Consider the following 22,669-nt stretch of genomic DNA (forward strand, 5'->3'; position numbering starts at 1 on the left):
CTTTGTTGGGTGAAAAGCCGTCATCAATCCAAATTTCAAGACAACAAGTTGTGTGACCGATAATTTTATTAAACATTAGTTGACCTCAATTGTCACGACCCAAATATAGCTTTTGATAGTGAATCAATCGAGTAAAATATATTATCATATAAATAAAATATTTTTCGTCTTGTCATCCTTGAGGTACGGAGAGGAATATGTCTCGCTATTGATGTCCACATGATATAATAATTATTGATTAAAATTTAATTTTTATTTTATCACATATCGAGTGGGTTATTAGAGGTAAATTCACGTAGGAAATTAAGACAAACTTCATTAATGCATGCTAATAAGTGGTTGTTGGAACGTTACCTTCATCTGAAGCTCCTCAACAACCACATTACATTGCGATATCCACAAAATAAAAATTGGTGAATTATGGTAATGAAAACAGGCTTAGCTTTGGTCATGTTGGACTCAAAATTTGATGCTTGAGCTTCTTGGGATCCATTCATTCTTACAAAGAAAATTATATTAGACAACGAAAGAATGAGCTAGACTAAATTCGAAATGGAAATGGTTATGGGTTAGGTTATAATGATATGATTGTATTATTAATGAATATAATAAGATAGAATCATAAGTTAAATGTCATATAAAAGAATGATATTCTCTAAGGTATATCGAGATGAGCGAATGGAGTAAGAATAAAGCTCAACCTCCAATATATCGACATATATATCAAGATTTCTATATATAAAGTCAAATCTTCGATCAAGGTATAATCATCTCGTACTTATCCAAATTGGAGTACATGAGACAAAAGCGCACTAGTAACTTGTGGGTGAGGGTAGAATTATATTCATAGCAACTTTTTATATTTTGAATGTATCTCTTGGATTAATGACTAGTATCCCCTCCTAAGATGAAGATGATAACTTTCTTCTCAACCTTAGGCTATCCAAGGACTAGACTTTAGGTCCCTCGGTCATTCGACAATTGAGAGATTGAGACTCATAAAAGTTACATGAAGAACCCATAATACCTGATCTGAGGAGGAGAAGAGAAAGGTGTTACAAGACAAAATTAAGAATAGAAAGATTGAAGACTAAGACTCAAGAAACTCAAGAAGACTTGAAATGCAAGTGAGGGCTTCTTTTGCCTCAAAATGAATTCTAAATAGAGTATAAACATTGTATATCTTTTGGCCTTTTCACTTCTCTATCTTTAATGTTCTACTTAATGATTTTTTACTTGTCAATTTCTCACTCAATGAAGAGACTAACCAGCATATCTATTGATCTCTATCAAATTCATAATGTCTAATGAAATCTTGAAAATAATATTCAAGCATCACAGGTCACCTAACACACTCTTCTCATGCTAAGCATTAAAAATCATATGATGTATCCACATCAAGCCAAATAGTGAAGGTTGTCTAATGCACCATCTACGAACTAAATATGAAAGGTTGCCCAAGACACTCTTCTTGGGCTAAGTATTAAAGGTTGTTTGATGGATCATCCTCGATCTAAGTATCTAAAGATGTCTAATAAACCCTTCTATTGCTAAGCATTTTAAGTTACTTTATACATCTTTCTCATATTAAGCATCAAATGTAGCCCAATGCAACTTTCTCGGATCAAGTATCAAGTTGCCTGATGTGCTCTCCTCAAGCTCAGTGTTCACCTAATATGCTTTTGAGAAGAGTTTGAATGATCCTGATAGTTTATTTATATAAGCACTCAGACAACCTTTGATAAGGTCGTCAAAAGCTAACCTATCGAGATAACAAAGACATGACACTTCAAAGCTCACTAGAAGTATTCAAAAATATAATTTTGAATGAGGGTAAATGATATGAAAACTATTTACATTCATATATGGAGTTTAACATATGATAGCCACATTATAAAAAAAATAAGAAAGGAATATTTCCTTAACTATATGGTTAGAGGAATATTAGCTATAAAAAGTAAACTAGAGTATGATTGTCAAGATCGAATACTCTTCTTATCTCCAAAACCTATTTTGAGAATCAAATTTGAGTATTAGATATACGTCCCAATATTGATCATTAGATAAGAAATAGAACTCAAGCTCAACACGATGTATTTTTAACATCTAAGATAGAATAAGTTCTTAATATACATCCCGATTGAACTAAGTAAAACTAGATATCTTCCCCAAATCATTAGTGAGAATGGAGAGGCTATACTATTATAAAAATACCATGAAAAAGGATATTATGAAAATAATAAATCATTAGTAAATTAGATAAATTACATATAATAAAAGTATATGAAAGTAGCTTTAACGATTAAATTACAAAACTCTCATCTATGACCCTATAAATGGAAGAGTTTATCATGAAAAAAAAAATTTAAAGACTTATCTCAAAAAATAAAAATTTTAATTTGTCTCTTGTTTCATCTCATAATTCTTCCTCTTGGACTTTCTCTATCTTATCCTTTCTATTTCCTATCAAAGTAATATCAAAGCTAAGTCGAAATGGCTAATAGCATTTAACTTCAAATGTCTCACCTTACAAAAAACAACTAAAAAATATAGAGCATCATATATGATGGTCTTGTTTGGATCACAAGTGGGAAGTGTTAAAAAAAAGCTATGAGGATCTTTAAGATAATGTCATCTTTACAGTAAACCAAAGAGATTTTTTTTGAATAACATAAGGAAGACAAAAAAGAATGTGTTCTTCCTTATCTACGAAGGGTTAGATGAAGGCAACTTTGAGAAAATTACAATTGGCAACACCTCTAAAGATACTTGGGAGATTCATCAAAACTCTTTCAAAGGAGTTAAAAAGATGAAAAAAAAATTCATCAAAACTCATGGTAAATAAATGAGTTTGAGACTATTTTAGATTATTTTAGGAGAGCTTTTATTATTGTTAATCAATCAAAAAGAAATGATGAGAATTTAGGAAATATACATATGGTCCAAAAAGTACTTTAATCAATATTTGAAAAGTTCAATATTTTTATGATCTCTATTTAAAAATCAAATGATTTAGACTAAATAACTATTAATAAGATAATGGGTTCTTTGCAAGCACATTAACATTTAGTCAATAAAAAAAAAACAAATATAGTGAAACAAGTTCTCCAAATAAAAATCTTATTAAAAAAATAAAAGCTAAGTGATCATGGTTATAAAAGAGGTCAAGGACATGGAAGAGGTCATGATTATCTTAGAGGACATGGTCAAGAAGGAAGGGAAAAAAATAATAAAAAAGATCAAAGTCCAAAATAAGAACAAGAAAAAAAAGATACAAGAGGCCAAAGGTATAATTGTTCCAAAATTCAATACTTATTATAAAAAAAAATTTATTATGTTTTTGAATGCTATTATAATAAGAACAATCAAGTTGAGAAAAATACTAATTGTGTTGAAAAGAACAAAGAAGATTCTCTTTTATTTATAGCATATAAATAAGAAGATATCATCATTTAAAGCGAGTGATACTTAGACACAAGGACTAGCAATTACATGTGTGGTTACAAAAATCTATCCATAGAGTTGGATAAAATAGTAAATAAATAAGTTTATTTGGAGACTCATTAAAAGTATCAATGAGAGGCAAAGATAACATTTTAATATGCCTTGACGATGAAAGTCATTAATTTCTTTATTATATATTAGATATGAAGAATAATATTCTTAAGAAAATTCTATCTCATTGCTAGCATATAAATAAGAAGATATCATTATTCAAGACAAGTGATACTTAAATACCGGGGTTAGCTATCACGTGATTATAAAAATTTATTCCTAAAGTTGGATGAAATAGTAAATGAATAAGTCGAAGACTCCTCACAAGTATTAGTGAGAGGCAAAAATAATATTTTTATATGCTTCAAAGATAGAAGTCATCAATTTCTTTCAAATATTTATTATATGCCACATATGAAGAATAATTTTTGTAGTCTTAAACAAATATTAGAAAATTATTATGATATTCATATGAAATACAAATAACTCTTTATTAAAATCAATACAAATCACTTAATTACTCAACTAGAGACGTCAAATAATATATTATTTATCTTAACCATTAATTATGATGTGACACAATGTTTAAAAACTTATATGAATGACTGGTCATGGATACTTGAACCTCAAATATTTCAACATATTATCACTAAAGAAAAGGATAAATAATTTTTTCTATATACAATACCCAGGTCAAATATGTAAAAAGCTTATTTTGGCCAAACAATAAAGAACAAGTTTTTTGCATGAGACAAATTTTAGAGTAAATTAGCCGCTTCAACTTATTCACATCAATGTTCATGCTCTTATTGCTACAACATCTTTTGATAAATATTACTAAATTTTAACTTCTATTGATGATTATAGAAGAAAAACTTAAAGTTTATTCTCGAAATAAAAATGAGAAGTCTTTGTTATATTCAAGAAGATCCAAACTTTTATGGAGAATGAAAGTGACTTTTGCATCAAAACCATCTACTCTGATTGAGGTAGTGAATTCACATCTAAAGCATTTAAAAATCTGTAAAATGAATATAACACAGATGATTTTTAACATGGTGAAAATTATGATCAAGACAAAAAAAATATGCTAGAGTTTTGAGGGAAGAGATGGCTTGTGTCATCTACATCCTAAATTGATGCCTTATATCAAGCTTGGAAAACAAAACTCCATAATATGTATGACCAGAACAAAACCAAGCATCCTATGTTTCAAAAAAATACCAAGTTAGAGGACAAGAGTTTCAAACTCATCTTCATTAAGTATGATCCTAAATCTAAGGCGTATAAATTATTTGATCATAATAATTCAAAGATTGTTATAATTAAGGATGTAGAGTTTAATGAAGAAGATGTATAGAATTGATAGAAGAATATCGAAGAGTTGCATGAAAGTGAACAAAAGCAAATAAAGTTTGAAATTACTTCACCATCATCATTGTCAACATCTTTTTTCCTATACAATTATCATCAGAAGATAGCTCAGTTTGTTAAAAAATAAAAAGTCTAAAAATAAAACTAGTATCATTGTCTCATATAAAAAATTCTATTGGTATGAAATGGGTTTACAAGAAAAATACATAAAGTTAAATTGATGGCAATGAATTGTAAGCAACAAAATTGGCATCAACTATGATAAGGTATTTGCCCCCGTTTTCTTGAATGAAAACTATTAGATTGATTATATTCATGAATGAAAACTATTAGATTGATTATATTCATTACTGTATAAAATAATTAATTTATTTATTAAATATATATTAAATCCATATTTTTGAATAATTTTCTTAAAGAAAAAATATGCATAGAATAAGCACCTTATGAATGTCTATATCCTTATGAATGTGCTACTTGTTATTTATGCCTACTTCAAACAAAATAATTATAAACAATATCCTTATGAATGTGCTATTTGTCAGAAGGTAAAAAAAAATAAAGATATCTTAGTTATTTGCTTGTATATAAATGATCTTATTTTTATTAGAAGTAACTTACTTATGTTTAAAGAATTCAAGCAAAATAATAGTTAAAAAAATGTAAAATAATCAACATCGGACTCATGACTTATTTATCTTGTATCAAAGTGAAGCCAAATAAAGAATGTATCTTCATTTTACAAGAAGGATATACAAAGGAGGATATACAATGGTTTAATCTATTTCAAAAGCTTAGTGGGAAGGTTGAGATACATAACTAGCATGAGATTAGATATTTTATATAAAATTGGATTATTAAGCTGATTTATAAAAGAACCAAAGTTGATATACACGAAAGCAGCTAAAAAATTGTACACTACATCAAAGGTACTAGAATTCATGGTCTACTATATTCACTTTCTAATGAGTTTTGACTTGTTGGCTAGAAGATTGAAAAAGTATAACCGATTTTATTTTTATATAGGCGACATTGTTCTCGATTGATATTCTAAGAAACAATCTTATTATAAACATATGAAATGAAATATATAGTGGTATTATCATGTGTATGTCATGCTATATGACTAAAAAAGCTTTTGAACGAAGTTAATTATTCACAAGATCAAGTTACAAAGAAAAATGTTGATAACAAGTTAGTATTTACATTGACCAAGAACCTGGTCTTCCATGAACAAAACAAACATATTGACTTTAATTACCATTTTATTCGAGATAAAATCAAGGATGAGGAAGTTTAATTGAACTACATCAAATTCGATGATCAAGCTATAAATATTTTCACTAAACCTAACATATTTTTGATGATGAAGACATCACTCGGAATATGTGATAAAAATAAATTAAGTTTAAGAAGATGTTAAGAGAATTAAATTTGATTAAAAAGGAGGACTTAAACCTTTCTCATAATCACATGGATGAAAATAATTATAAACTTTAAATTTTAGTAAAACTGGAGAGATTACACGATGATAAAAATCATCATAAAATAAAAGATTATAAAAATAATAAACCACTAGTAAATTAGATAGATTACATACAATGCATCCTCAACAATTGAACTTGATAACTCTCATGTTCCTATAAATAAATAAGTTTTATCATATATATATATATATATATATATATATATATATATATATAAAGACTTATCAACAAAAGATAAAAAATATTAGTTTAATCCCTCGCTTTTTTTTCTCTTTTAATTTTCTCTATCTTATATTTTCTTTTCGCATCATTAACTAATCTGAAATGAAATATTATGTCTTTCTCTACACCAAAATTTGCTTTATGAAAATTACTGCACACACCTGCTCGACGGAGTTACTAACCACCAGCAATAGTTTCTTTGATTCCTGCAGCATAATTACTGCATCAATGAATTAATCATCTCAACAACTATTTTCTTTTTAGTTGAGTGAACAACACAGGTGATACTATATATTTTGACGGCATGAACACGTCACAGCCGACACAGCACGTCAAGTCAGAGCTCTACGTCATACGTCCCGTCCCGAGAGCTCATACTAAGAAGATATGTTATATGTTTCGTCCCGGGAGCTTGGGGCGGTGCCGTCTGACGTCGCCTTGCACGTCCCAGAATGGCAACCGATCAGAAGGGTCATCCCATCCCTCAAGGGTCAACGGCAACGCGCCTGTGTGATGAAAATTTTGACACACACTCTCTCTCTCTCTTAATTTGGCTTAAAGTGAAAACTCTTGATCGAGCAAGGCGCGGGCGCCGCATCACGATCCAATCGGAAGGGGGGTGGCGGGAAGGGTAGTGTCGAACCGGTAAGAGACTGTGCTGCTGCTGCGCATAGTGTCCTTTCGCGTAAATCTCGACATCTGCGTGACTTTGACACCTGCAGGTCCTTTGGACCTTCCACGCTTTTTCTGAGGGAGTACATTTAAAAATATTATCTTTGATGTGAGCTTTTACGCATATATTCGTCGCCTTTATATTGCTAATGATAGGGACTTTGAGAAACAAAAATGTCAATGTTAGGTACGTAAATGCAAGAATCCAACGGTCGATAAATATAGTTAAAGTTAAAGGGTTTTCTCAGAAATATCTCCCGAACGCATTTCCTATATTCTCCGCCACTTCCCCCTCTCGCTCTCTCTCTCTCTCTCTCTCTCTCTTTCTCTCTCTCTCTCGGAATCAGCATCGGCGCAAGCTGCGACGGGGCTTTGACGGTTCGGCGGTCCGATTCCGACATCTCGTGGCGACGGCATTCGAGGTGGGGAGCTTCGTTTCCTCTGCGGGCTCCGGTGGAGCCTCAAGGTATCCGACTTGAAGACCTCGAAATCGCTCTTCTTCTTCGTCGCCGCGAGTTCCGCGTCGATTACTCTGGTTTCGTAAGCCGAAACTGCAGTTTTGGACACCTGGAGACGAATTCGTCGGAGAATGCCTTTTTGTTCCCCGTAGGATCTCGGTTTCTTGCATCTCTCGGAAGCTGCTGTCAATTTCTAGTGCAGAGAAAGTTCGAATCTCTACGGTCTATGGCAGGTAATTTCCCTATTCAGTGTTTGACATTCATGATTTTAGCCGACAGTCTCTTCTTTTTAACTTAACCTTCTTTCCCTTGTTTAGGGATTTCTTGAAGTTTAGCTTTCCGCAGCTGCATTGATGGATCCTTGGACCAATATCGATGGATATGAGGAGCCAAGGTTGTCCTCTTTGAATCAGGTGAGATCTGCAACAACATCTTTGGCGTTTCTTTTAGTTGGAATGAGTGGTTTAATCGAGCATATACTTCCGGGATGCCTTTCAGTAGTTGTTTATCTATGTGCTGTCCTTTAGTGGGTGGGTCTAACTTGCACCAGGCTGTCTAATGTTCAGCCACCGAATACTTGCCTCAGTGTCTTCCTGCTCCAAAGCTTCAACCTTTTGTCCTTGGTTGGTAAAGGGAGATAAAGAGAAAAGATGAATTCGATTCTGCCTTTTCTTTGGTTAGAGTCTCAAAAGTATAGAGGTCGTCTCTTTTGATAGGCGATCCTTTTGTACTGTTCCACTTCAGTGTATTAGAATGTGGTGGTGGGTTGCATTAGCTATAGGTAGGTGAGCTTCTTCAGTCTCTCGAGTGCTCTTTCTCTTAAACAAAAAATGGTGTTTTTTTCATCCTCTTCAAAAATCTTGGTTCTTGTGCAAGTCTCGTGTTGTTAATCTTTGGAAAGATTGCAGCAGCTTAGCAGTTAACGCAAGCATGTAATTTTTTTGTAGGTATAGGAAAGTAATAGAAAATGAGATTATGAGAAACCATGCCTCCTTTAGGAGAGGCCTGCCACTCGAAGTGGTCCACTTCGAAGCAGCTACTAGGGAATAAGTGGTTGATGTCATCATTAAAGTCTTGCAGAAACATTGGATTGCTTTCCAATTTGTAGATGAAATTTGGTTTGTGGCAAGATGAGAAATTTGAATTTTGTAAACACCAGGAAGATTCTTATTCCTGTTAAAGGAGGGTCTGTTGCTTTTTATCATTGATGAATGTTATCACTATCTTCTCCCAACTTTCCCTTTCACAATTATTGGATGAAGAAAGCACTTACAAGCATCTTCTTCTTGCATGTTGCTAAGGTCATTGGCATGTACTTACCCTTTCTTTTGTTTCTTCTTTTTCCTGTGCAGATGGACATTATAGCCTCTTAAAGCACAATCTGGAAATTGTTCATTGCATTCTTTTACTATTACCAATGGGTCACTCTATGCTTTTCATAGCACTTCCTTTTATTTACCTCATGTTATACCTTCCACCACTTACCACTGCTGACTTAAGTTCTGATGAGGAAGCACTCCTGGCCTTTGCTGCCTCAGTCCCTCATGGCCGGAAACTGAACTGGAGTTCCCAGAACCCCATATGTTCATCTTGGGTTGGAGTCACTTGCACACCTGATAAGACCCGTGTCCATACTCTCCGGCTGCCAGCGGTTGGCCTTTTTGGCTCGATTCCTTCTGATACACTTGGGAAACTTGATGCCCTTGAAGTCTTAAGTCTTCGGTCCAACCGCCTTATTCTAAATCTTGCTCCAGATGTCCCATCAATTCCTTCTTTGCATTCTTTGTACCTTCAACATAATAATTTATCTGGAATTGTACCTGATTTGCTCTCTTCCAACCTAACATTTCTTGATCTCTCCTATAATTTGTTCGTCGGTGAAATTCCATTGACAGTCCAAAACCTTACTCTTCTTACCGCATTGTTTCTCCAGAACAATTCTCTTTCTGGACCCATCCCTAACCTTCAACTGCCCAAGCTTAGACGTCTGAATCTGAGTTATAACAACCTCAGTGGCCCCATACCAATTTCACTTCAAAAGTTCCCAGTGGAGTCTTTCTTGGGTAACCCTTTCCTCTGTGGGACTCCTTTAGCCCAATGCTTTGGAGTTCCTCCCTCCTCTCCACCCTTCCCAGCAGAAGCCCCTACAAAACCCAAAAGAAGCTTTTGGAAAAAAATAAGTACGGGAGTCATCATTGCAATTGCTGCTGGTGGATCAGCTCTTCTGCTTCTACTCATTGTTTTAATTTTGGTATGCTTTTCCAAGAGGAAACGTAGGCAAGGCAGTGGTGAATCAAAAGGCAAGGGTTCTCTTGGTGGAAGAAGCGAGAAACCTAAGGAGGAGTACAGCAGTAGTGTTCAAGAGGCCGAGAAGAATAAATTGGTTTTCTTTGAGGGATGTTCTTATAATTTTGATTTGGAAGATTTGTTAAGAGCTTCTGCTGAAGTTCTTGGGAAGGGAAGTCATGGGACCACATATAAAGCTGTTCTAGAAGATGGTACAACAGTTGTAGTGAAGAGGTTGAAGGAAGTAATCATCGGAAAGAGAGAGTTTGAACAGCAGATGGAAATGATAGGAAGTGTCAGGCCACACCCCAATGTATTGCCACTTAGAGCTTATTACTACTCCAAGGATGAGAAGCTTCTAATATATGATTATTTCCCTTCTGGCAATTTATCCTCCCTCTTGCATGGTATGTTTCACAAACTCTACATTTCTTCTGTTGTCATGCAACTAAGTCATTGAAGGCATTACCATCAGGAATAACTATTGATGTAATTATAGGCAGTTAAATATATTAGGCATTAATGGATGATGTTCTGGACATGGAATTGCAAAACTTGGAGGCTTTGTAAGTAGACATGTGTTTCATCTGCAGCAATTAAACATCATTGCCAATAAAGTTGGTAATTAATTTTCAATATAGTCTTAAACTAAAGTATTTAATGGTCTCGCCTTATCTTGCATATGGCAACATAGATGTGGCACAAAAGATATGTGCGTTGTCTTTCAAGTCAAGATGATGATTGTTTCCACTGAATTCTCGAGTTTTCAAGTCAAGAAGACATAAGACCTCATATGTAGGCATCTTACAACATGTTCCAGAAACAAATTAACAACCTTATCAAGGGGGTCCATGTCTCCAGCATCCAAACCCAGAACTTCCAAAATGTACTTCAAGTTTACTAGAGACAAAAGGACTGAATAGGTTTTCATTTTATGGTAGTTTGGCAATGTAAGGCAAAAGTTCTAGCTAAAGAAGATAAATTGTACTCTTTGCTACTTGCCCATATTATTTGGCTATGATCTTTATTAAAATTCTAATAAGATCAATTAAAATGTCTCCTAGTATAGTTTGTTCTGAAGTCCGTCTCTACTAGATTCCGAATGAATTCTTACTCCTTGGTAGGCAGCATTCTGTATGAGATGAATTGGAGCAAAGTCGCTCTGTTTTAGCCTCGAAGTATCATAAATTACATCTATCACTCTTAGTACATGTGAAGTTTGTTTATTTGGGATATATATCCTGATAGCTTTGCCTGATTTCAATGGCAGGGAATAAGGGGGGAGCTGGAAAAACTCCCTTGGACTGGGAGTCGAGGATAAAGGTTTCTCTTGGAGCAGCACGTGGCATCGGTTGCATTCACATTGATGGCAGTGGAAAGTTCATTCATGGAGATATTAAATCCAATAACATACTCCTGACTCAGGAACTTGATGCTTGTGTCTGTGATTATGGCCTTGCACCACTCATGAACTCTGCAGCAACCCCATCCAGAATTGTAGTGGGCTACCGTGCACCCGAAGTCATCGAGACTAGAAAATATACCCAGAAATCTGATGTCTACAGCTTTGGTGTCTTGCTACTTGAGATGCTCACGGGAAAAGCTCCACTTCAGTCTCCAGGACGTGATGATGTTGCTGATCTACCAAGATGGGTCCAATCTGTGGTTCGAGAAGAGTGGACTGCTGAAGTTTTTGATGTAGAGTTGATGAGGTATCCGCACGTCGAGGAAGAAATGGTTCAGATGCTTCAGATTGCGATGGCATGTGTTTCAAAAGCTCCAGATCAACGACCGAAAATGGAGGAGGTGATCAGAATGATCGAGGACATTCAGCACTCCGACTCGGAGAACAGACCATCCTCCGAGAAGCCAAGATGATAGTGTGTCCAAACGCCACAAGCAGGCACATGAAGCACAATGCAGCCCATTTATACGTTAGGTATGGCAACAGATCTTATTCTGCAAGTCATTTATTGTTCAAAATTGATAGATTTCTTGCATGCCCAAGTTTGCTCCAAGCTAATCTCTAATTGTTTTTACATTTACTTGTATGCTATGTTGTCGATTTTTAGCCATTCAATTTATCCTTTTCATGCCATGAACATGTGCTTGATATTTTTCTCCTACAAGTAGGAACCTCTCCTTATGCAGTTGATCCTCTTATCTCACCAATACAAGGCATTTGCATGAACCAGCTATAGTTGGTCAACGCCTGGTCAAAGTCTGAGTTAGTATTTGAGGTTAGTCGAAAACTTAGTATTTAAGTATTTGATGAGTGTATTCTCGTTAACTTGAGTTTAAACGTTTTAGATTAGTAATTAGACTTAAATCAATTATTCCAGTAAGTCAAATTGTCATTAATGGTATCACATGCACATATGTTGGTTTATCTTTGATCAGAAAGAAGACCTCCCAACGGATTAATGGGAGAGAAGCAGTCAAACGCGAATCTCGTACTGCTGCGGTCTCCTTTTTCTTATTTTGCGGACTAAGACAGGTGTCGCGATCACGTGCGTCTTTCGAAAAACAAAAGAAAGAGCTAAGCGTGTTTTGACCAAAGCTAGCTAGCCGTCACCGTTGGTTGCCCATCGGACGGCTCATCGCTTGCCAACATATTTTGGGTGCCAAAATGGTGCGAGATCACATCGATGTAATCGGAGCCGTCCGTTGCGGGAGCCTGACGCTTGTGATCGGAAGCCAGCTGTGCGAGGACAAAATGGTAATATCAAAACGACACAGAGGAAGACGGTGGTTGGATGTTGGGTAAAAAGCTTAAATGACGCCCCCCCTTCCCCGTCACTTTTTTTCCCGCGTTGGATCGAGACGCAAACCCCTCGCTAAAACCCTACCCTTTTGATCCGACTCCACATCCGTCTTTTCATGTTTTAAGAGGTTTGTGTGAGTGGAAAGGAGGAGGAGAAACGAGTGTCCCTCTTTTTGGTCGAATCGGAATCCATGGCTTTGCTCTTCCTTTTTGGGATGATTTGCGGCTTGTAGAGATATAGAGAGAGAGAGAGAGAGAGGTTCGGTCTGCGATGGATCGCCGGGAGGAGTTGAAGTTTTCTGAGCACGTCGTCAAGACGAGGAAGACGATCCTGCCGAAGAGAGCGGCTTACCGGGGATCAGAATACCGTAAGAGGGTCGTCCGGATCCACTTCGATGATGTGGATGCTACCGATTCGTCGTCGAGTGACGGAGAGTGTGGCGCCCGCCGGCTTGTTAGGCGGCAGGTGCACGAGATCGGGATCGAGGTGGTTCCCGTGCCGCGGCGGAGGGCGGCGGTGACGAGGAAGGAGACGGCGGCGAGAGGAGGGGAGAGCGGGAGGAGGAAGTTCCGCGGGGTGCGGCGGCGGCCGTGGGGCCGATGGGCCGCCGAGATCCGCGACCCGCGCCAGCGGAAGCGGGTCTGGCTCGGGACGTTCGACACGGCCGAGGAGGCGGCCACGGTGTATGACATGGCCGCCGTGCGGCTGAAAGGCTCGAAGGCGGTGACCAACTTCCCGGCCGCGAGACCGGCGGCACAGACGACCGAGGAAGAAGAAGCGAAGTGCGAAGTCAGTGGAGGAGGCGGCGACGGCGTGACCGCGGCGCGCTCCTCTCCGACGTCAGTGCTCCATTACGGCGACGAGTGGGCGCCGTTCGACTATACCGGCAACGAGGAAGTCGACCCCTTCGGGTTCGGAGCGGACGCGTCCCCGCTATTCTTCACGGAGTACTGCCGCCCGACGCGTCGATTGTTGCAGGCGGAGTTCGGCGACTTCGACGCCGAGGATTTCTCCTAGCGGATGGACTGTTACGGGTCCCGGGCAGTATTGTTCACAGGGGTAGTGTCGTCCTTTCACGAGTTGCTTATAGCTTAAATTATTTTTATGTACTATTAATGTTTTTGTTTTTGTCATGTTCGGGGAACAAAACATGGAGGAGCAGTTATTTGAGTGAAGCGTGAAAGAGAGAGTGAGCGTAGAGTAGATGGAGCTTTTCTTGGAATCTAAGCTTGTGACGTGTCACAGTTTTGCTTGTTTGCTGGTGATTTTTTCTTGTATTTTCTTATTTTTGAGAATGGCATGTGAGAAAATAATGGATTGAAGGTTGAAATGGTAGATATAAATTGGGCACGCGACTTTTCTGAGGGTAACGTATCGGGTCAACGGGCACGTGGAGAAAAGTAGACCATGTGGGGGCAAAGGGGAAGGTGTAAGAGCGACATGTGGCGAGATACTTGTAATGCCACCCCGGTGGCTGCGATCTCGCCGGACCCATCATGATTGGGTAGGTATCCCGTGGCCCCATTTATTCTTGCGTGTTTCCACCCTGCTGATATGCACCAGCCAAATAATAATATTAGATGATATAATAAAAAAGTGTTGAAATAAGATAGTAATATTGTCTCAATGAAAATATATTTACATCAGGAAATTTATACAGATCATCAACTAAGCTTTAGACCAAGGATCTGAATGGGGTTAAATAAGCCCAATCTAGGGGGATGTATCAATTAGTACTGTGTTGTCGTCGAAGATGGTGACAAATCTGCAGCAGCAGCAGCAGCAAATCTATATCGTTCATTAGGTACATCTGGGGACGACAAACGGTAGATCTCTCTGTGCTGAAAAGATTAAGAGAAGGGGTCAGCCTTGTCGCAGACAATAATAAGGGTACATGTCGGAGACGTAACCTGGAAGCCAACATCTTCTGGAGAAAAGTTGTACTGCGGAGGAGTGGGAGGAGGGAAAGTAAATGGCACACCAACCATAAGTGAACTGAGATGGGAACTCGGAAGAAGCCGCATCGCCGCAGGCATGCTTGCCGGAGAAGGCGCCGCTTGGCCTCGCTCAAGCAAGTCATGTGGGTAGGCCCAAAGCGTCCTCTCTTTTGCAGCACATTCACGGACTTGGACTGAAGAAATAATCAAGCAACAGCAGCAGAACCCACCACTCGAAAAGCATTGGCGATTCACAAAGTTGAAAGGGGTTCCTGAACCACAACGATGTGCATGTTTCTTGTAAAGCTTCGGAAGAGGACCACTGTGTTACAGTACTTGTAGTTTCACAAAGAAGACTTTTCTCCCCCGTCCAATACTACTGTTCCTGGGCAGTAAGCATGAAACGAGATGCAGTTAGACCAAATCAGGTCTCATGTTCTATGAAAGTAATTGAATTTTGATGTCTATTTATGAGCTAGTTGATGATGTGAAAGGCAGAGAGAGTGTTAGGTAGATTGCATGATATACAGATCAGTAGATAACTTCACTGATTAATCTCATTTCGATAGGAGTTAAAAGTTTGAAATGATCATTCACTTAATGAACTAGTACCAATCATGGTCCCATTTGAGATAATAATACAGACATGACATTCCCAAGATGAAACTAGTAAAGAAGAAGGGAGAAAAAAAATTTCGGAGTAGATGTTTCAAATAAGGTTTTGCAGTTTCCGAAATCACATGGCGATGACATTTAAAGCAAGTCCACTAATAACATACTTCTACAACATGCGATTACCATGGATTGAAGCAGCATTAGGGAACTTTGTGGTATTAAAAGTTTAGTCAAATTGATGAGGCCTTTATTTCTAAAAGAAGCCCTTCTATAAGCCAAAAGATTCATCCATTTGTTTCTTAGCTTATGGAAGAAAAGCTTTGCTATATGAAGAATTTCCATACCCATAAAATAGTTTGGTTGATTAGGAGTATTTAGTTCTTGCATCTGTTTGGATGGAATGCGTCACAAGAAGGTCCTTAGTGAGTGTTCCACGAAGATCCATGTTGATATTACCTTGGTGTCAACTACTTAACCTTCCTACTGAGAATGTGGAATAATAGGGACGGATATCAAGTTCGACCTTTGCTGAGCATAATTTTGATTAGCTACATGAAAGTATATTTTCCAACCTAAAAAAGACGTTACACACAGAAACCAAAGGAACAACCGTCAAATAAGTGGATGTCGATTATCCACGGTTGAACAAGATTTTTCCTAGTCATTGCACAATGTACATCGATTCCTCATGATCCATTCTCATGCACAATTGTATACACTTCAATGGAGAACTATGATTCCTCGGGAATTCATATGCAAATCCTACTTGTGAATTAATCATTCATGTCTTTTCTTCAAGTCATACATCACAGTCTATCTTAACACATTTTATGACCTCATAAGCAAACCATTTTTTGGACCATATTTCACAACTCCAATTTATGCTGAATGAATTAGCTGTTTTCCTCCATCGACAATCTCAAATAACTAGGGTGATTCCACATTCATTAAGTCGCTCAAAATACTGTTTATCATGTGTTACATAGGAATAGGCTAATGCCTTATTTACACATATTGGCAATTTGCCATAGATAGCTTACTAAAAATCATGTAAAAAGAAAAAAAAAAAGTTCTTCACTTATCTAAATTTGGGATGCTTCCACAATTCATGGCAAATCATTTTGATTAAGTATGTAGGGTATTATGATGGGAATGATGGTCAAGAAGCTGGTAAAAATGGTGAAAGGTTTTACCAGCTGCAACAACCAAGTATTTCCATTCTGCTATATATTGGTGATTCACCAGACCATACTCCATCTCCACACTTATCAGTTGCAGAGCAGCCTTTTCCAGTGAATCAGGGTCTTGGTGTACATACTGGTAGAACTAAAGCTCCTTTTTATGTTTATTTATAAACAGGACATAACCAACCACCTCCCAGCATCATCTCTTCCACAAACAACACTGACCAGCCTCTCCCCTTCCACTGGCTAGCTAAGCTCTCTCCATTTCTTAACAAAAGCCACAAAGAGAAAACCTTCAAAATCTCAATAGATCTGGGCACCAGCAGGTGTCCACCACAATCCCCCCAACGAATGCAAACCATCATCAACCCACACCATGAAAATATTTTCTGCTTTTCATCTTCTCACTTGTTTTCCCATTGAACAGACTGTACATGGGCCCGTTTCATGTTGTTTTTGTCATTTTCTTTTTTGTTTTCTCCTTGTAGCTTTTCTCGTCATTTTTCTTTCTTTTTGTGGGTAAAGCGGCATGCTAGAATGGTATTTCTGTTTTTATTTGTCATTTTGCTTTAATTTCTCAAGATTTTTACATTTTGTCATAGTCACCCATATCGCACACTGACATGGGATTGTGCACCGTATGTATAAGTCTGCCTAGAGACAGGTATGGTACCAGTATATGAGAAGGCACTCCCTGGCGGCAACTTTCACAAATCATACATTTTCATTTCACCCTAGAAACCCAAGGGTGTATAAGAAAACAAACAAAGTATACTCATGACTCATGAGATCCAAAGGCAAAATGATGTACTTTCATATGATACATCACGGACTCCACACTTGAACTTGATCAAATGATCGAGAACGAGATTAAACAAAAGTTCTACAATAAGAACACGAATACAGATGGAAAAATATGAAGTTAACATATGATGATAAAGACATGTTAAAAAAAATGTAATACTTAACTTTGTATTGCACAAGTATACATACATGATTGTACAATAAGAACCCTAAGACTACTCTCTCAAGATTATGGACATCGTCAACATATGAAGATAAAGACAAAGCTAAAAAAATGTAATACTTAACTTTGTATTGCACAACTATATATACATGATTGTATTTCTCTGTCAATCAGTATACTTAAATTTGAGCTAATAAGTTTCCCAAATAATTGCAACCAATAAAACCAACTATCATTTTTGTTAGAACATTTTTGAATTTGAATAGTTGTCTATTAACATGTTTACAGAGAGTCTGTGCAAATGGGAAGAGGAAAATGCAGGTGTCTTATAGGCTGGAGGTAAAGCAGTTGATTGCATATTGAAGTGCTTAAATGAAGGAAAGTAAAGATTAGCATGCACATGATGCAGAGTTCGAGTACAATGGTGTCCGACCAAATATCCACTCCATGTCAAAGCAAATTTGAACAGGCATATGTAGGGGAAGAATGTCATGAATTTGCCGACATAAAGTGTTATAAAATTATTCCAGCTAGCTTGTGGTGAGATTTATTCTTGCATAAAGCTAAGCCAGTAAGTAAGATCAGAATGATCTTGAAGACACCTTAATCTATTAGTTACATCTTCACTAAATAACATCCTTCTTCATCCTTTTCCTTCAGTGTAGGGAGCAAAATAGTACCTCAAATAGCAGATGTAATGGTGAATATTCGAATTAGGTTATTCATTAGACCTTCAGAACAGCCAAAGACCTCAAAAAATTGCCGCATCCACACACAAAGGTGTATACTCTCATGATACATCGAACAGAACTGCAATAAAAACTACATCGCAAAAGGATCTAAATAAGCAAGATCAACACAACCACTCCAGAAGACTGGGAACATGTACCTAATGAAGGATGAAAAATCGAGGCAAGTGGTCTCTGAGGGGACGAGCATGCGCCAGCGCGAAGCCGGGATCCAGAGGCAGCCGTAGGGTTAGACATGGCGTACTCGGCCGGGGAAGGCGGCAAGGGGAAGGGGTCCGGATTTGGAGGCGAGAAAGGGAGAACGAGCGATAGTATTGGATTTCTACACGTTATCGGGTATAAATATATGTAGGAAGGGGCGGATTCTGATCCGCATCGCCTTTGTTCTCGTTATCGGGTATAAATCTAGAGGGGCGGATTCTGATTCGCATCTCATTTGTTCTTGTTATCGGGTATACATCTAGTGCGTAGCTCGATCCGATAAGATTGACGAAAGCATAGTTAAGATCCATTATTTGGTCCTAAATCAAAGCCCAAATCAATATAAAGACCAAATTAACCCCCTTCTAATATATTAATGGTGCGAGGAAGGGGTAATTATGTCATTTCATGATCTCGTTTCCTCGTAATCCTCATCTATATATATATATATATATATATATATATATATATATATATATATACCGCGGCCATGCCCATAAGTTCTTTGTGATTGCCGATACCCTCGGAATCGCCATTGCCGGCCTTCATGTCTCACCCAAAACCCCTGTTTCCCTCTTCCGGCTAGTCCTCGTGTTCTCATCATTTGGCTGACAAGACGAGGCTCCTTCGAAAGGTTATATGTTTGTATTGGTCTGGATCTGGCATGTTTTCTTCTGATTAGGGCTCTCATGTATTTCTTGAAAGCTCTATTGCATGACTATATCTTAATCAAAAGCTCTTCTTCCTGGCCTAATCGTTCGAGAACATTAGATCTACTTTTCAAATTTCAAACTTTTTGGATTATATCCAACAGCAATCAATGATTCTTATAGTTTCTTATTATAGGACCTGGAATGTTGTGATGAGTAATTGAACTATTACATGATTGGTCTTTGTGGGATGTCCTTCTCTTGAATAAATTTAGTCTGTACTCGATTTGTTTGCTAGAAATCAGAGAATGGTGCATATTCTCGGTTTTTGGTAAACTCCTCTTCTTAATATTGAAAATGTAATAGCTCATCTTAATCATAATTGGCATCAATTGTAAGGTTTGACGAAGGAACATTTTCTCCTGTTCATTGAAGGTCTATCTCCAAGTAATCTGCTACTGTTCTAGGGATTATATTATTTTAATAGAAAGGGGTTTTATCTTCCATGTTGTTGTTTGCTATCTGAGTGATGGTTAGCATGATAAATGATATGAAAACCGACTGGCCCGCATAAGTATATTAAGAATTAATTGTGTCGCATCATGTATGCCATCATAGGTACATGGGATAATATTAGTCATAAGTGGATGCTAAATACATGTTATACCTGCAAGAACTGTAGCACGACAGGTGTAGGATTCTATAATGCATATGTTTTCATGGTCATTCTATTTCTACAGTATTTGAAAAAAATATATATGATTTTTCTTTCATTGGACCTGCAAATGTCTGATTGGATCTTTATTATAGAAGAACTAGACCATCGTTCGGTAGCCAAGAAGACATGCAAGAAAAAGAGAGTAGGAATTGACCCACGGAAGAATGACCCATTCAGAATGAAGGCATGGTACATTAGAAATATTTACAGTAAGCAGAGAGTGTTACTAGTATTCTCTTTTGGGTCTGCAAATAACGAGGTAATATAACATTCAGAACTCATCCACAGCTTAATTTTGTCCTCACACGTGGACTATGATAGATAAATTATCCTACTCAATTATATTTGAAAATTACTTGGTGTGATTTCTTTTGTTGCTGATTACCTGTATGGCTTCTTTTTTTATTAATTAGGCCAATTTCTTATGGCCTAGATGGATCACTAGAACATGCTACCACTTTCGTGCATTAAGTTGTTTTTTTCATTTTCTAATGAATGTGCTCTTTTTTTTTACAGCAAAAATAAGTGAACCCATTGTCTTATACTATTGAATAGAATGGGTAATTGCATGGAAAAGGTTAGTGTTTCTTACTACAACAATATGTCAACTTTATTTTAGAGTTTAATAAAAAAGGAGTTCAATATGTTAAGGAATTTATGGTTTTTGTTTGATTTACTATGTCAACTTGCATGGCTCTTTTGTTTTCCTATGTGTTTCTTTTTTTTATTTTAGAGTTTAATAAAAAAAACAGAGTTCAATTTTAGCTTTCTAGCTATTTTATGCACAACTTAAGTGTTTTACTTAAATTTGTCATGTTGATGATGGAATAAAAACACTAAATAAAGCTTGCAAGTGCCACACATAAGTAGATCTAAAACTAGAAATGACAATACTTGTGGTTTTGAAGATGATATTGAAGCTAGAATTTCTGGTTTTTTCTAGCTATCTGTGTGTGTGTGAGCATGATATAATAGTTTGGTCCATTGACGCTGTTTTAAACGCAATCAAACTTTTACTATATGTTTAGAAACTAGAAAGTATGATTGACTTTAGTCAATATGGAATTATTATTCTCAGTACTTGAAGCAATATGGTTGTTGTTTCCTGATAGCCTTGTTGAAGCCACTTATAACATAATTTCTGTGTTTAAGAAAGCAGCTGTAATTGATGATGGGATATTCTATGGAGCAAATGTTGATAAGATATTTAATAAAGAGCAATGGGATGAAAAGATATCAGAAGCAAAGAAGGATGGCAAGATGGTAAGTAGTCTAATTACTCATAACCACCCTGGTGCATATATAGTATATCTTGACCAATGTTATTGTGTCATCATTGTTTTTGTTCCAAGATAAATCCTGGGGCTTGTAACAAGGATTGCCTTGTTGTTTTTGTTGTGTTTTTTAAAGTGTTATTTATATGCGAGAACATCATTGCTGTATCCCTCGATTGAATTCCTAAAACTATTCTATTAGACATCATCAGACAAATAAAGGACAACGGATGCTAGCAAGCACTTGGATGTTATGGCCTAATAAAACCACAGTTTACAATTAAAAGATAGATCCTCTTGCATCAGTCTCTCATGTTGATAAAGAGAGATGCAAATGTTATCTTTTTAATCCAACTACTGTTACTTTGCTGGTTTTCTTTAATTCCTGATCATCTCATGCCATGTAGTTTTATTTACTGTTGACAGGTCATAGTGAATTTCAGCTCTGCTTGGTGTGATCCGTGTCGAGTGATTGCACCTTTTTTTGCCGAACTATCTGCAAAATACCCTACATTTATTTTCTTGGCAATTGATGTCGATCAACTCTCAGTGAGTACTTTCCTTCATTTTAAGTATCTTTATTTTTTTTTCAATTGGTGAAAACGGTGGTGTTTTTGTAAAAATTCAATGATCGCCTACTGTGCCATTTAAATCAGTTTGATGTGTTCTCTGATGTGGTCTTATTGCTTCTTGTCTAGCTGATTTTTTTGCATGAAGTCTCTTCATGCATATTTTTGTCTTTGGTGATTAAAATTTAGAATTCCAACATTATCATCAGTTTATTTAATTAAAAATGCTTCTTATCTATTTGCTACATATAATTGATAAATGGGAAACATTAATCAGTTCTTAATAGAAATATCTCAATAGCGTGCTTCATATTGGTTGAACTATTCCAAGTTTTATACCTAATGCCAGTCATAGATCGGAAAAAAGAGCACATAAAATTGGTATAAGACTGTGTTTGGTTCTTGACAGGATTTTTCGGCATCATGGGATATCCAAGCAACTCCAACATTCTTTTTCCTCGAGGATGGGCAGAAGTTGGACAAGCTCGTCGGTTCAGAAAATATGGAGCTCGAGAAGAAATTAATTGAGTTTGTTAATGGATCCATTAACCACGAGAGATCACACGAGTCAGACCTACATTAGCGTATCAAGTGTTGTGCCATTTGCCCTGACCACAAAACATAATTGACATCATATTGTTGTTTGCATTCTAGCAGAGACCAAACAAATAGGATACATCAGTACTGGTCGATGATACAATAACCTGAGATTTTATCTTGTGATGGTTGTTAGATGTCTTCGTCAACCACTTGTCGGGCTCCCTTGAGATCTATCAAGCAATTGTATCAACTTTCTGAGTGTTGTAATGCACCAAAAAATGAATGTAAAAAACAAATGGCTATGGAAGATGCTGCAATAAAGACATGATGTGCACTGTGAGGTGAAAGATCAGTGTTGTTTGTGGTGATGGTAGACACACTCAATGTTGGTAGTTGTGTTTGGAATCCATGACAATGTATATGCTAATTGTTAGTGGTATGTTTGAGGCTTGCATGGATGGCCCATAAACCAAAACAAAAAATATATATCTGGAGTAATTTACTAG

General features: G+C 36.8%; 3 protein-coding genes and 1 long non-coding RNA gene across 11 annotated transcripts; 3 read left to right on the top strand and 1 right to left on the bottom strand.

Annotated features, from left to right (window-relative positions):
* Positions 1-7,226: 7,226 nt before the first annotated feature.
* On the top strand, positions 7,227-18,098 carry LOC135617727 (probable inactive receptor kinase At5g58300). 5 transcript variants are annotated; one of them, XR_010488828.1, is made up of 6 exons: positions 7,227-7,716; positions 7,808-7,941; positions 8,026-8,121; positions 9,061-10,401; positions 11,265-11,933; positions 12,128-12,234. XR_010488828.1 is itself a non-coding variant. In XM_065118257.1 (3 exons), exons 1-3 carry the CDS (start codon positions 8,462-8,464, stop codon positions 11,870-11,872), a joined length of 1,977 nt encoding a protein of 658 aa, XP_064974329.1. In that variant the 5' UTR covers positions 8,236-8,461; the 3' UTR covers positions 11,873-12,096. The 5 variants fall into 5 exon arrangements, 1 of the variants encoding a protein (XP_064974329.1); XR_010488827.1 differs by having other exon boundaries at positions 7,227-7,941; XR_010488826.1 differs by lacking the exons at positions 7,227-7,716; positions 7,808-7,941; positions 8,026-8,121; positions 12,128-12,234 and adding exons at positions 8,236-8,489; positions 17,751-18,098.
* LOC135617728 (pathogenesis-related genes transcriptional activator PTI6-like) lies at positions 12,374-14,089 on the top strand. The gene has a single exon (XM_065118258.1). It carries the CDS (start codon positions 13,030-13,032, stop codon positions 13,774-13,776), a length of 747 nt encoding a protein of 248 aa, XP_064974330.1. The 5' UTR covers positions 12,374-13,029; the 3' UTR covers positions 13,777-14,089.
* On the bottom strand, positions 14,381-18,533 carry LOC135617729 (uncharacterized). Its single transcript, XR_010488829.1, has 3 exons — positions 18,352-18,533; positions 14,670-15,081; positions 14,381-14,600 (listed from the first exon to the last, which is right to left on the bottom strand). It is a non-coding gene; the product is annotated as an uncharacterized LOC135617729 (long non-coding RNA).
* Positions 18,534-18,900: 367 nt separating this feature from the next.
* LOC135617730 (thioredoxin H4-1-like) lies at positions 18,901-22,510 on the top strand. 4 transcript variants are annotated; one of them, XM_065118261.1, is made up of 6 exons: positions 18,901-19,046; positions 19,873-20,039; positions 20,297-20,357; positions 20,933-21,043; positions 21,481-21,603; positions 22,033-22,510. In XM_065118261.1, the coding sequence occupies exons 3-6, from the start codon at positions 20,337-20,339 to the stop codon at positions 22,204-22,206; spliced, it is 429 nt and encodes a 142-aa protein (XP_064974333.1). In that variant the 5' UTR covers positions 18,901-19,046; positions 19,873-20,039; positions 20,297-20,336; the 3' UTR covers positions 22,207-22,510. The 4 variants fall into 4 exon arrangements, with proteins under 4 accessions (XP_064974333.1, XP_064974331.1, XP_064974332.1 ...); XM_065118259.1 differs by lacking the exon at positions 20,297-20,357; XM_065118260.1 differs by lacking the exon at positions 20,297-20,357 and having other exon boundaries at positions 19,876-20,039.
* Positions 22,511-22,669: the final 159 nt, after the last annotated feature.

The sequence above is a fragment of the Musa acuminata genome, chromosome BXJ2-7 (assembly GCF_036884655.1).
Source record: "Musa acuminata AAA Group cultivar baxijiao chromosome BXJ2-7, Cavendish_Baxijiao_AAA, whole genome shotgun sequence".
Taxonomy (NCBI): Eukaryota; Viridiplantae; Streptophyta; class Magnoliopsida; order Zingiberales; family Musaceae; genus Musa; species Musa acuminata.

Bases quoted from the DNA above. Each gene is read 5' to 3' on its own strand.
- LOC135617727 (XM_065118257.1), top strand. From the start codon at position 8,462: ATGTGGTGGTGGGTTGCATTAGCTATAG. The intron at 8,490-9,060 runs GTAGGTGAGCTT...TTTCCTGTGCAG, and splicing joins GTGGGTTGCATTAGCTATAG to ATGGACATTATAGCCTCTTA. The intron at 10,402-11,264 runs GTATGTTTCACA...TTTCAATGGCAG, and splicing joins TTTATCCTCCCTCTTGCATG to GGAATAAGGGGGGAGCTGGA.
- LOC135617728 (XM_065118258.1), top strand. From the start codon at position 13,030: ATGGATCGCCGGGAGGAGTTGAAGTTTTCTGAGCACGTCGTCAAGACG.
- LOC135617730 (XM_065118259.1), top strand. From the start codon at position 19,959: ATGAAGGCATGGTACATTAGAAATATTTACAGTAAGCAGAGAGTGTTA. The intron at 20,040-20,932 runs GTAATATAACAT...TCTGTGTTTAAG, and splicing joins TTGGGTCTGCAAATAACGAG to AAAGCAGCTGTAATTGATGA. The intron at 21,044-21,480 runs GTAAGTAGTCTA...TACTGTTGACAG, and splicing joins CAAAGAAGGATGGCAAGATG to GTCATAGTGAATTTCAGCTC.